Source organism: Protomyctophum parallelum (genome assembly GCF_964188405.1).
Source record: "Protomyctophum parallelum genome assembly, chromosome: 3".
Taxonomy (NCBI): domain Eukaryota; kingdom Metazoa; phylum Chordata; class Actinopteri; order Myctophiformes; family Myctophidae; genus Protomyctophum; species Protomyctophum parallelum.
The window spans coordinates 4120562-4135684 of record NC_139698.1 but is presented as its reverse complement, the minus strand read 5'-3'; the positions used below and the strand labels follow the sequence as shown (position 1 = coordinate 4135684).

Sequence of the window (15123 nt, the reverse complement as noted above, 5' to 3'; positions counted from 1 at the left end):
ACGCAAAAAAAATAGAAAATTGACGCCAAAAAACAACATTGTCTGACTGTCGGCTGCGTCGGACCCAACAACAGGTTGGCAGTACAGTGCTGTTGTGATGCTGCTCTGTGTTATGTTATCCCATTCTGACCTGAGATCAGATTCATACGAGGTTTCCACTGGACACACACTGGTCTGATTAACCCATTCTGACCTGAGATCAGACTCTAAAAATGTCAGTCGTTCTTCGATTTTTCAAAAATAGCAGACCTACAAGCTCATAGCGCGCCACTCGGTGGCGCGATATGAGCTTGTAGATCTGCTATTTTTCAATAGCTAAAGCATAACATGATGCTAACACCAAAATGGGTTCCCGTTCAGAATTGGTTAAAGGACCACTTCACCACTTTTCAACCTATCTTCATATAATAGGTCCTCACTAATAATCTTGAAAAGAAATGGCGCAATTTATTTTCTACTCGGTCTGTGTCTCATAGGAGGGCTGTGGGCAGTTCAGAAACCGTCTTCCAGTGACATCATCGATGGGGAATATACAAGCTAATAGGCTTTCTAGTCCTGAAAAGTTGCAATGCGAAAATGGAAGCCATCGTTCTCACGATAATGAAAATCTAAATATTTTTGTAAAAAAATAAAAATAAATCTACATAATGATGATGTCACTGGAAGACGGTTTCTAAACTGCGCACAGCCCTCCTATGAGACACAGACTGAGTAGAAAAGAAATCGTGCCATTTTATCATGATTATTAGTGAGGACCTATTATATGAAGGTAGGTTGAAAAGTGGTGAAGTGGTCCTTTAAAATGTTTAAGCTATTTTGGAAAACAGACATGATGCACATGCAATGCAACACACACACACACACACACACACACACACACACACAGACATGATGCACATGCAATGCAACGCAAATTATGGAAAACAGCGAGGCCTGCCAACCCAGCTACGTCACACGCACGCACGCACGCACGCACGCACGCACGCACGCACACACACACACACACACGCCACCTTTCTTTATCTGTCTCTCTTGCGTGCCCTCACTCTCCCTCCCTGTGTGTGTGTGTGTGTGTGTGTGTGAGTGTGTGTGTGTGTGTGTGTATGTGTGTGTGTGTGTGTGTGTCATCGTTCTGTCTCTCTCTCTCTCCTCTCTCTCTCTCTCTCTCTCTCTCTCTCTCTCTCTCTCTCTCTCTCTCTCTCTCCTCTCTCTCTCTCTCTCTCTCTCTCTCTCTCTCTCTCTCTCTCAGTGCATTAAACTTTCCTCTCATTTCTGTGTGTGTGTGTGTGTGTGTGTGTGTGTGTGTCTGTGTGTGTGTGTGTGTGTGTGTTTCTGTCTGTGTCTGTGTCTGTTTGTGTGTGTGTGTGTGTGTGTGTGTGTGTGTGTGTGTGTGTGTGTGTGTGTGTGTGTGTGTGTGTGTGTGTGTGTGTGTGTGTGTGTGTGTGTGCGCGCGCGTGCGTGCATAGTTTTGCAGTAGGCCTAATTATCCTTTTAACACATTATGTGCCCTTTAAATCTTTCAAAATGGCGACCCAGGGTGCCCACTTTTTAGACCCACTGTTGAAAAGTCATCTTTTTAGACGGGCCTTTCCACAGCCGTCTTGGTTAAATGTCTATTTTTGTCTTACTTTATTAGTGATTTAGTTCTTGATTTGTTTTATTGACTATATTGACTTGTTTTACTTGTATTGTTGTTAAAGCTCTTTGTGACTGTAATTGTCTGTGAAATGTGCTCTGTAAATAAACTTTACTGTACTTACTTACTTAGGGGTGGGCAACTGGCGGCCCGGGGGCCACATGCGGCCCCCACCTTCACTTAATGCGGCCCCGCATGTTAATATCAGAATACTGATATAGTATTGATTTCAGCTGTTTACAATCCAACATTAATTGACTAGTAATTAATGACTACTATAGTATTAAAATGTTAGACTTTTTTATGTCCAATGTAGTTATGTTAACAGTTCATGAAGTTAACATAACTATAACTAAATGCATTTGAAATTCAATAAAAAAAGGTTACTCTTCAGGTTTCCAATTCAAAAATAGCAAAATAGAAAAATCAGGTCTTCAATTCAAATATAGCAAAAATAGCTGATCTACAAGCTCAAAACGTGTCGCAAATGCGACACGTTTTGAGCTTGTAGATCAGCTATTTTTGCTACGACAGTAATATGCACTGTGGCCCCTCTGGAGTGAGTGTGGAAATATATTGGCCCTCGCCATCGTTAAAGTTGCCCTCCCCTAGCCTAGACTAACTAGACTACATTTTAAGGAAGGTTTAGTGGACAAGAGATCCACTATAAGTCATTCCACAATTAGTTGCATGCTGAAAATAGCCGATCTACAAGCTCATTGTGAGCTTGTAGATCGGCTATTTTCAGCAAGTGGAAAAAAACAAACAGTCATTACGACGGCATCAAGGCCCGCCAAAATACATTTTAGTCGACTAAATCAACTGTAGATTTAGTCGACTAAAATCTTATTATGACATTTAGTCGACTAAAACCAGACTAACACTGAAACATTCCAGGTGACTAAAACTAAGTGAAAACTATTCAAGAGACTAATGACTAAAACTGACGCCTAAATGTAACTAAAGTCGTCTTTACCGTCGTTGGAAACTGGCAGGAATAATCAGTTCAATAATGTGATATTTGATCTGTCTTTGATCTTTTATCTCCCTCTCTCTCTCTCTCTCTCTCTCTCTCTCTCTCTCTCTCTACCTCTCTCTCTCTCTCTCTCTCTCTCTCTCTCCCTCTCTCTCTCTCTCTCTCTCTCTACCTCTCTCTCTCTACCTCTCTCTCTCTCTCTCTCTCTCTCTCTCTCTCTCTCTCTCTCTCTCTCTCTCTCCCTCTCCCTCTCCCTCTCCCTCTCCTCTCCTCTCTCTCTCTCTCTCTCTCTCCCTCTCCCTCTCCCTCTCCCTCTCCCTCTCCCTCTCCCTCTCCCTCTCCCTCTCCCTCTCCCTCTCCCTCTCCCTCTCCCTCTCCCTCTCCCTCTCCCTCTCCCTCTCCCTCTCCCTCTCTCTCTCTCTCTACCTCTCTCCCTCTCTCCCTCTCTCTCTCTCTCTCTCTCTCTCTCTCTGTCTCTCTCTCTCTCTCTCTCTCTCTCTCTCTCTCTCTCTCTGTCTCTCTCTCTCTCTCTCTCTCTCTCTCTCTCTCTCTCTCTCTCTCTCTCTCTCTCTCCCTGTCTGTGTCTATGTCTCTCTCCCAGGGCTCTGCCTGTGCCTTCGTCATCAACTGTTCCATCAGTCTGTCCACTCTGTGCCTCCTCTTCCTCATCCTGGCCTTCCATTACAAGGACGTACGGGTGAGACACACACACACACACACACACACACACACACACACCACGCACGCACACACACCACGCACGCACACACACACACACACACCACGCACGCACACACACACACACACACCACGCACACACACACACACACACACACCACACACGCACACACACACCACGCACGCACACACACACACCACGCACGCACACACACACACCACGCACGCACACACACCACGCACGCACACACACACACACCACGCACGCACACACACACACACACACACACACACACCACGCACGCACGCACACACACCACGCACACACACACACCACGCACGCACACAAACACACCACGCACGCACACACACACACACACACGCACGCACACACGCACGCACGCATGCACACACACACACACACCCACGCACGCACGCACACACACACACGCACACACACCACACACGCACGCACGCATGCACACACACACACCACGCACACACACACACACACACACACCACACACGCACGCACACACACACACACACACACACACCACGCACGCACGCACACACACACACACACACACACACACACACACACACACCACGCACGCACGCACAGGAGAACTGGATCTACAGATAGGGGCAGTCCATCATTGTTATTGTTCTTAGAAGTTACAATTCACTGAATTGTAACTTTAGGCATGTATTTTATCCAGAGTGAGTTTTGGGGGGGTATTGGTACATCGACACGCTTCGATTTTAGAGAGTCTATTTTAACCCATTCTGACCTGAGATCAGATTTAAAAAAAACGCTATGAGCTTGTAGATCTGCTATTTTTCAATAGCATAACATGATGCCAACACCAAAATGGGTGCCCGTTCAGAATGAAAAAAAAAAAGTTTTTGAAAATAGCAACAAACTAAAAAAAAGTGTAGGGCCCCTCCCCCTGCTAATCTCTGTTTTTACAGTGTGAGATTAGAAACAACTGGCCTCTTTTTTTCCTCTGTGTGTGTGTGTGCGTGCGTGCGTGCGTGTGTGCATGGCGTGCGTGCGTGCGTGTGGAACAGAGATAAACTGATGAACATCTCGGGTGGAGCTCACAGCTGTAACTTAAGACAGTGATGGAGGAAGTATAACGCAGATGTTTTCACTTCAGTAAAAGTATCAGTACCACCATCTCAGCGGCCTTGTGGGTAGAGTGTCCGCCCTGAGACTGGGAGGTCGGGGGTTCGATCCCCGGCCGGGTCATATATACCAAAGACTGTAAAAAATGGGACCCAGTGCCTCCCTGCTTGACACTCAGCATCAAGGGTTGGATTGGGGGGGTCAGTCCCTGTGACGTACTAGCGTCATGTCCAGGGGGTGTGCTTAACACTAGGAAGTCTGAGCAGCCGTTCTGACCGAATTTGAGATTTCAATGTTTATTTTCATAGCCCATGGAGTCCAGAGAAAGTTCCCCTTGCATGACTTTGTCTAAATATTCGATTGAAATCATCTCTGTTTTTTCCCCCATTTGAAACGTTTTGTAAATATGATTTTAGGCATATATCTCTTACTCAGTCTGACTATAATCGGCACAATCGACCGCCGTCACCCTTTCTCCCCCACTCGTCTGTCACCTCCGACAGCTGGAGACGGCATTGTTCAGGCCTGCATTCCATGTCCAACGAATTAAATCATATACGTTTGGCTGGTTAATTAACTTGGAATTTGTTTATTATTTTGATAAGATAATAGGAATATGAATACAATGATTATTATCATTGTTATTATTATTATTATATCATTATTGAATGCTCGGTTAGACTCGACCGACATTTACTTTCCATGAAGCGAGAATGCTTGCGAGAATTTTTTTCCCCTCCTCCTCCCTCTCTCAAATGCTGCTGCTGTTGCTAGTGTGCAAGTCTTACATCCGGTCTAAAGCCCACCCACTGTATTTCCATACACAATACATACACGATCTGTATCCTCTCCTCACCGGATGTTGAATTCACAGTGCTAACGGCCTTATTTGAAAAGACGTATATCCAATCTTTTACACAATAAACCGATTTCCCGACATTTCCTTTTCACTTGATATCGTTTCGTAGAGAGGGCCTACATAACCGATCTATATACCAAATGAAAGTCCCAATTCTGTAGTTTACATGGTATTTTGAATTTTTTTAAATGAGCAAAAAATTAGCGAGTTATATTTTATAGAAAAGAGGGTGGAGAAAAAAAAGAACACACAAACAGACAGCTGGAGACGGCATTGTTCAGGCCTGCATTCCATGTCCAACGAATTAAATCATATACGTTTGGCTGGTTAATTAACTTGGAATTTGTTTATTATTTTGATAAGATAATAGGAATATGAATACAATGATTATTATCCATGATGAGGGTGGGATGTTATTGAATGCATGCTCGGTTAGACTCGACCCGACATTTACTTTCCATGAAGCGAGAACGCTTGCCGATGCGCGATACAAAATAAAAAGTGTTTGAAATCATTCCAACCAGATAGACCTCCCGAACCGCTAAATGTTTTGTGGAACTTTCCTTTTTCTCTCTCTCTCCCTCTCAGGGAAGCATGTAAATGTTCATGAATTCAATAACTGCGCAATGTTATAAACAGCAGCTGAGCTGGGGTTTCTCCTCAACATACAGTGGCAGACTGTAGCCTATATGTTTCTATTTAGTGTGCAAGGCTTACATCCGTTAAGCTGTATGCGCTGAGTTCCATACACAACACATACACGATCCGTATCCTCTTCTCACCGGATGTTGAATTCACAGTGCTAACGGCCGTATTCTGAACGATGTTTTTTTATTAATTAAACTGATATAACAACATAACGTGGCTAATAATTGTTTATTTGGAATGTACTTTGGCTGGTAATTTAGTTAGATATAACGCGACTCACTTGTATAAGTAATTTACCGCGGACAGGCCGCATTTAATGCAATACATTGGCTTTAGTAATGTTGTTAGCTTATAATATTAGCAACTGTAAGCTAACGGCTGGAGGACTACGGACAATCCGGTCAATAACATCATTACACTTAAACATTAATACAATTATGTCATGTTTACATGCCTAGTCAAGCAGTCTGTACATCGCGTGGGGTCACATATATTAATTACATCGATAGATGAGTGATCTTGGCTCTTTTGGAAGGAAAAAAAAAACAACAGAAGGCAGCAACGCAGATACTCTTCCATGGCTATGTTGCAATATAGCACTAACGGGCAACGGCAAAATATATATTTTTCACATGTATTATTAGTTTTATACATTTTAGGAGTGAAAACATGTGTTTAGAAACATATATGATTTAATTTGTTGGAAATGGGATGCAGGCTTGAACAATGTCTTCTCCAGCTGGAGAGGGACGAGTGGGGGAGAGAGTGGCCAATCAAATCGCACCAAAAACACGGTCCCCCTGACCGTTCAGCCGACTGAGTAGTAGTGAATTTTTTTCAGCCTTCCTAGTGTTAATGTACATCAAGCTGCCTCACGCTACGTAAAATAGGAAGACACTGCATTTTTTAACATATTAAAGGATGAGATGGACATTACTTGACCAGGCGGCATGTGGTGGGTCTCAGAGTCCCACTTCAGGGGGCATGTGGTGGGGCTCTGAGTCCCACTTCAGGGGGCATGTGGTGGGTCTCAGAGTCCCACTGCAGGGGGCATGTGGTGGGTCTCTGAGTCCCACTTCAGGGGGCATATGGTGGGGCTCAGAGTCCCACTGCAGGGGGCATGTGGTGGGGCTCTGAGTCCCACTTCAGGGGGCATGTGGTGGGGCTCTGAGTCCCACTTCAGGGGGCATGTGGTGGGTCTCTGAGTCCCACTTCAGGGGGCATATGGTGGGGCTCAGAGTCCCACTGCAGGGGGCATGTGGTGGGGCTCTGAGTCCCACTGCAGGGGGCATATGGTGGGGCTCAGAGTCCCACTGCAGGGGGCATGTGGTGGGGCTCTGAGTCCCACTTCAGGGGGCATGTGGTGGGGCTCAGAGTCCCACTTCAGGGGGCATGTGGTGGGGCTCAGAGTCCCACTGCAGGGGGCATGTGGTGGGGCTCAGAGTCCCACTTCAGGGGGCATGTGGTGGGGCTCAGAGTCCCACCTCAGGGGGCATGTGGTGGGGCTCAGAGTCCCACCTCAGGGGGCATGTGGTGGGGCTCAGAGTCCCACTTCAGGGGGCATATGGTGGGGCTCTGAGTCCCACTTCAGGGGGCATGTGTGGTGGGGCTCAGATTTTTGAAATTATTTTAAAAAATTGTTCAAATAGTTCGACACGTTGTGAGCTTGTAGATCGTCGATTTTTAACTATTCAAAAATGTTTTTTGGAAAATGGCAACAAACGTTTAGGTTTAGGGACACGGGGTAGTAAGGCATTGACGAAAATGTTGTAGTGTTTAGATGGTTCTGTTATGACTTCTCCTCTGCATGCTGTAGTGTTTAGATGGTTCTGTTATGACTTCTCCTCTGCATGTTGTAGTGTTTAGATGGTTCTGTTATGACTTCTCCTCTGCATGTTTTAGTATTTAGATGGTTCTGTTATGACTTCTCCTCTGCATGCTGTAGTGTTTAGATGGTTCTGTTATGACTTCTCCTCTGCATGCTGTAGTGTTTAGATGGTTCTGTTATGACTTCTCCTCTGCATGTTGTAGTATTTAGATGGTTCTGTTATGACTTCTCCTCTGCATGTTGTAGTGTTTAGATGGTTCTGTTATGACTTCTCCTCTGCATGTTGTAGTGTTTAGATGGTTCTGTTATGACTTCTCCTCTGCATGTTGTAGTATTTAGATGGTTCTGTTATGACTTCTCCTCTGCATGCTGTAGTGTTTAGATGGTTCTGTTATGACTTCTCCTCTGCATGTTGTAGTGTTTAGATGGTTCTGTTATGACTTCTCCTCTGCATGTTGTAGTGTTTAGATGGTTCTGTTATGACTTCTCCTCTGCATGTTGTAGTGTTTAGATGGTTCTGTTATGACTTCTCCTCTGCATGTTTTAGTATTTAGATGGTTCTGTTATGACTTCTCCTCTGCATGCTGTAGTGTTTAGATGGTTCTGTTATGACTTCTCCTCTGCATGTTGTAGTATTTAGATGGTTCTGTTATGACTTCTCCTCTGCATGCTGTAGTGTTTAGATGGTTCTGTTATGACTTCTCCTCTGCATGCTGTAGTATTTAGATGGTTCTGTTATGACTTCTCCTCAGCATGTTGTAGTGTTTAGATGGTTCTGTTATGACTTCTCCTCTGCATGCTGTAGTGTTTAGATGGTTCTGTTATGACTTCTCCTCTGCATGCTGTAGTATTTAGATGGTTCTGTTATGACTTCTCCTTTGCATGCTGTAGTGTTTAGATGGTTCTGTTATGACTTCTCCTCTGCATGTTGTAGTGTTTAGATGGTTCTGTTATGACTTTATGTTGTAGTATTTAGATGGTTCTGTTATGACTTCTCCTCTGCATGCTGTAGTGTTTAGATGGTTCTGTTATGACTTCTCCTCTGCATGCTGTAGTGTTTAGATGGTTCTGTTATGACTGCATGCTGTAGTGTTTAGATGGTTCTGTTATGACTTCTCCTCTGCATGTTGTAGTGTTTAGATGGTTCTGTTATGACTTCTCCTCTGCATGTTGTAGTATTTAGATGGTTCTGTTATGACTTCTCCTCTGCATGTTGTAGTATTTAGATGGTTCTGTTATGACTTCTCCTCTGCATGTTGTAGTATTTAGATGGTTCTGTTATGACTTCTCCTCTGCATGTTGTAGTATTTAGATGGTTCTGTTATGACTTCTCCTCAGCATGTTGTAGTGTTTAGATGGTTCTGTTATGACTTCTCCTCTGCATGTTGTAGTGTTTAGATGGTTCTGTTATGACTTCTCCTCTGCATGTTGTAGTGTTTAGATGGTTCTGTTATGACTTCTCCTCTGCATGTTGTAGTATTTAGATGGTTCTGTTATGACTTCTCCTCTGCATGCTGTAGTATTTAGATGGTTCTGGTATGACTTCTCCTCTGCATGTTGTAGTGTTTAGATGGTTCTGTTATGACTTCTCCTCTGCATGCTGTAGTGTTTAGATGGTTCTGTTATGACTTCTCCTCTGCATGCTGTAGTATTTAGATGGTTCTGTTATGACTTCTCCTCTGCATGCTGTAGTGTTTAGATGGTTCTGTTATGACTTCTCCTCTGCATGCTGTAGTGTTTAGATGGTTCTGTTATGACTTCTCCTCTGCATGTTGTAGTATTTAGATGGTTCTGTTATGACTTCTCCTCTGCATGTTGTAGTGTTTAGATGGTTCTGTTATGACTTCTCCTCTGCATGTTGTAGTATTTAGATGGTTCTGTTATGACTTCTCCTCTGCATGCTGTAGTATTTAGATGGTTCTGTTATGACTTCTCCTCTGCATGTTGTAGTGTTTAGATGGTTCTGTTATGACTTCTCCTCTGCATGCTGTAGTGTTTAGATGGTTCTGTTATGACTTCTCCTCTGCATGCTGTAGTGTTTAGATGGTTCTGTTATGACTTCTCCTCTGCATGCTGTAGTGTTTAGATGGTTCTGTTATGACTTCTCCTCTGCATGTTGTAGTGTTTAGATGGTTCTGTTATGACTTCTCCTCTGCATGTTGTAGTATTTAGATGGTTGTGTTATGACTTCTCCTCTGCATGCTGTAGTGTTTAGATGGTTCTGTTATGACTTCTCCTCTGCATACTGTAGTGTTTAGATGGTTCTGTTAAGACTTCTCATTTGCATGCTGTAGTGTTTAGATGGTTCTGTTATGACTTCTCCTCTGCATGCTGTAGTGTTTAGATGGTTCTGTTATGACTTCTCCTCTGCATGTTGTAGTGTTTAGATGGTTCTGTTATGACTTCTCCTCTGCATGTTGTAGTATTTAGATGGTTCTGTTATGACTTCTCCTCTGCATACTGTAGTGTTTAGATGGTTCTGTTATGACTTCTCCTCTGCATGCTGTAGTGTTTAGATGGTTCTGTTATGACTTCATGTTGTAGTATTTAGATGGTTCTGTTATGACTTCATGTTGTAGTGTTTAGATGGTTCTGTTATGACTTCATGTTGTAGTGTTTAGATGGTTCTGTTATGACTTCTCCTCTGCATGCACCAGAGACGTCAGAGCGTGCAGTTATACCAGAAAGAAATGTCAAGTAAGTGATTGAGCCATCATCATCATCATCATCATCATCATCATCATCATCATCATCATTCAGGACTTCTGTTGGTACAGGCGTCCGGAGGAGAAATGCAAAGCGTCGTGCAGAAGTGATCTGTTATCTTCTGCTCACTGTGTTGTCCTATAATATAATATCTGATCTGTCATATAATATAATATCAGTCCCACTGAGCTGACAGACACACAGACACTGAGCTGACAGACACACAGACACTGAGCTGACAGACACACAGACACTGAGCTGACAGACACACAGACACTGAGCTGACAGACACACAGACACTGAGCTGACAGACACACAGACACTGAGCTGACAGACACACAGACACTGAGCTGACAGACACACAGACACTGAGCTGACAGACACACAGACACTGAGCTGACAGACACACAGACACTGAGCTGACAGACACACAGACACTGAGCTGACAGACACACAGACACTGAGCTGACAGACACACAGACACTGAGCTGACAGACACTCAGACACTGTGACACATCTTCTGTTCATTTGCATCCACTGCACTCACTGAGGACCTCTTTGTTTGGCTCGGGAGATGTGTCGGAAACGCACAGTAAACGGACGCCGTGCGCTGTGCACTGTGCAGCGCACCTATTAAAACCCATTCTGACCTGAGATCAGATTCTATAAAATGTCTTCTACATCCTGACAGTTTTCCATTCTGACCTGAGATCAGATTCTATAAATGTTCTTCTACATCCTGACAGTTTTCTGAAAAAGCTATGTTTCTATGTCAGTCGTTCTTCGATTTTTCAAAAAATAGCAGACCTACAAGCTCATAGTAGGGGGGACGTAATTGACGCGATTAATCAAAAATCCCTCATTACCCTTGACGTGAATTGTATTCCCTATAATCGGGGGCTTAATTTAACAACATGTAGCAACGTTTAGCTTGTTTGTTTGGCTAACGGCCGATGTAATCTATACCTAAAACAGGCCGAAATCCTCGCACGCAGGCGCGTGGTCTTTATGTGCATCGCTGCGTATAGAATGCGATATTTGGGGCTTGATTAGAGCTTAATTTGACTTAGTTATTAAATATAAACGATGATAGCTTAGCATCCCGGACATCTGACTGTGTAACACAGTGAAGAAAGCTAGCGGATGTTGTGATCCGTTGGACCGGAAATGACATCGCCAGATTCCCCGGCATAATGGTGACGTTAGCGCCACCATCAGGACTGGGTATAATACTATAGGATTGCCGTGTTAAAATGAGATACAGTGTGTATGTCACAGACTTTTCCATTGGCATTAAAATGATGAATTAAAAATATGAATAGTGCAGGTTGAAGGCACAATCCACTGTGAATTAGGCAGGCCAGAAGGAGGTTAAGAAATGTGAATCCCTAGACTCCTTCAAAAACAGACGGCTGCAATTCGAAACTGGCCCTGTAAAAAAAAGAAAGTTAATTTTCTTTTGAAAATTCAATATACATTCAGACAGAATAACATTCATTCATTCTTATTTAACCCTACAAACCCTCCCGCGCACTCAGATCAGCCAACGCAGGGAAGCTGGAAGTACCCTCACTAAAAACGCCGGGACAACGCTCCACACGTCCCAAACTCTTCTCCCTTCTGGCTCCAAAACTGTGGAATGCACTTCCCATTGCAGTCAGAACTGCAGCATCACTCCCAATCTTCCGCCGTAGTCTGAAAACCCACCTTTTCAGACTCCATCATGGCCCATAGCACTTACCCTAACCCCTTAGATAGCATTTCTGTAGACTTAGATAGCATTTGATACAGACTTATAGCATGTTATGTAGACAGCACTATAATTGCATTGTATATAGTCATAGCACGCCATAGTAGATATGTATAGCATAGTAGTATATATATATATATATAGTTTATATGTATAGTCTCATAATATAGATATTCCACTGTTACTTTCTTAGCTTACGCATGTTTTATGATAAATGCTTTTTTGTGATTATTCCCATGCTTTTTGTTCTTGCTTAATGTAAGGCGCTCTGGATTAAGAGCGTCTGCTAAATGCCTAAATTGTAAATTGTAAATTGTAAACTCATCTGTGCTTCACAAATCCAAGGAGGAAAACTCCTTTCTCCTTAAGAAAACATTTTTTTCCTTTTCTTTTTGTCATGCTCTGTGCTCAAAGTGCAATTAAAAAACAAACGTTTGGGTCATAAGACCTTCGTCAGTGTGCTGAATGTTGATATTATGCCCCCATATACCTCAACATGTGATACAGTATGTACAGTAGCTGTACAGTATGTTACAGTAACAGAACACACCACGCTTTGTGGTGTACGGTCAAGCTCGCGGCACGCACGAGGTCATCATCAAAGGACATTCATATACCATCGTATTTATATTCACAGTTTATTATACTTCTGATAACGAGATCACCATGCAGGAAAACACACTGTAATGTGTGTCTAATGAGGCTGCTTCATCACTGCAAAGACATTTAGATATCTATCTATCTATCTTATCTTTATCTTTGATGAATTGAACATGGTGGACCCTGTTGTAAACAAGTGTAATGCTTTAAATTGGGTCGTCCACTCACAGTTAACAGTCTTTGTATTGAGTTTGTGCTTGAAATGTATACTGTAATTCTGCAAACTGTTAATAAATATTTCAATCAATCTTGTCTGTCTGTCTGTCTGTCTGTCTGTCTGTCTGTCTGTCTGTCTGTCTGTCTGTCTGTCTGTCTGTCTGTCTGTCTCACTCAGCTAATGAAGGCTGTGTGTGTGTGTGTGTGTGTGTGTGTGTGTGTGTGTGTGTGTGTGTGTGTGTGTGCGTGCGTGCGTGCGTGCGTGCGTGTGTGTGTGTGTGTGTGTGCGTGTGCGCGCGTGCGCGTGCGTGTGTGCGTGCAGCTGTTTGTCATCGACCACAACCAGGCTGACTGGCGCATTGCCATGACGACCCCCAGGCTGCTGGGGGTCTCTGTGGAGCTGCTGGTGTGTGTCCTCCACCCCGTGGGAACCTACTGGGACCTGCTGAGCGGGCCCCCGGGGCCCCCGGGGCCCAGACAGGTAGGACCCCCCCCCCCCACCCCTTTTTTAAGACCAACGTGACTCGTCTTCATGGACATAAACTCACAAAACAACACCACGCAACAGCATAGACTGCAGGACGTCTCCTCCACCATTTACCACGCTATCGTCTGCTACGTTTGTTGACAGAGTAAATTGTTTAAACAGCCAAAGCTGGCCACGGCTAATATCTGCTAGCCAAACGCTATAGCCAAGCACCAGAGCGCGCTCACTGTACACCACGCGCCGCTCGCTTAATAATCATTAATTTCTGTATCAATGCGGACATAACGTGGTAAATGTTCATAAGCACACACTTGTACAAAATGCTTTTTACACTCTAGAGTCCTCATAGTACAGCAGCTTAGCTCCATTATATGAATGAATCGTTCAGTTTGTGATAAAAGCATGAAATTTGGTACACTTATAGCCAAAGGCATTCTAAAAAGATTTGGATGTGGAGCCATCTTGAATTTTCAACATGGCGCCCATAGCAGCCATTTTTCAAAATGGCCGCCGGAAACAACTGTTTTCTTATGAGTTATGGATATAATATGATATTTCAGACATATTTGGACATATTTACATGCATAGTACTTGGTAAATGTTTCTTTTGGATAATATAACATTTTCAATGAAAATTCAAAATGGCCGCCATTTTTCAGACTGGTTAAATATGGATGAACTCTGTGTTGAATTATACATTATTCTTGATGCAGAATTTGAATTTCTAAGAAGCTTCCTTCTATCTCACAATACTCGTATTTAGTGAGGCCAACCCTAGGGTCTATCCCTTGGAAGGCTATTCACACTCGCCTTCACAGAAACAGAGGGCTGTGCACTGTAACTGAGCTTTTTTGCACTTGCATTGTCATACACAACCCTTCTTACATTTGCAAGTGACAAGTTCATAACTGGACTGGCCTGCATCTGGTAGGCATGTCCAGAAGGGTTCATAGTCCCCCTCAGAGGTCTTTGACCAGCCCCATTTACACGGTGAAGGAAGTTCTGGGGTTGACACCAGCACTTGACCCCACACGTGGCCTCCTTGGAATACTGCTCTCTTGACATGTTCTTCTAGGGCAGCCTTGGTTGGAGGGATTGATTGTGCATTGTGTCTCTTTGCAAATAACTTCTTCCTTGCTGTATCTATTTCTGTGCATGTGCTGGTTCGGTCATAGAGTAAGATAATAAACCTCTCAATTGTGGCCATTACCCCGTCAATGCATGGAACACTGGTAGTGCACCTGCTTTCTCAGGCCCTAGTCCTGCTGCAATTTCATGGGCTGCTAAGTATCGGAAATTCTTTCCAGTTCCGAAAGCCAACCAAAGCTCATCTTCTGGCTGTAGAATCTGAGCCACTGCCACAGCTAGCACCACAACATCAGTATCAACGGTTTGAATCATCATTTTATGATGGCCATTTCTTGCTGCATGGGCTACGTGTAATAGCATGCGACTATCAGCTTCCTCATGCGTACAAGGAGAAATGGAAGACCTATCTGGGAGTGGTGGTGTGCTAAGGACTTCCATGTCATTAGTGACAACAAGCTGTTTATCCTCCGGCACTGATCTGAGTAGAGCATTGGAGAGAAAAGTAAACAACTCAGTCT

The 15123-nt window shown here is 43.7% G+C and overlaps 1 protein-coding gene across 1 annotated transcript in view; it reads left to right on the top strand.

Moving 5' to 3' along the window:
* The window catches only part of kcnn4 (potassium intermediate/small conductance calcium-activated channel, subfamily N, member 4), a gene marked incomplete at its 5' end in the record, with an annotated part of 80147 nt that overhangs the window by 23875 nt on the left and 41149 nt on the right, over nt 1–15123 (top strand). Inside the window, 2 exons of the mRNA XM_083761305.1 lie at nt 3214–3309; nt 13352–13482. Coding sequence (XP_083617431.1) covers nt 3214–3309; nt 13352–13482 — 227 coding nt within the window. The remainder of the gene's footprint in view (nt 1–3213; nt 3310–13351; nt 13483–15123) is intronic.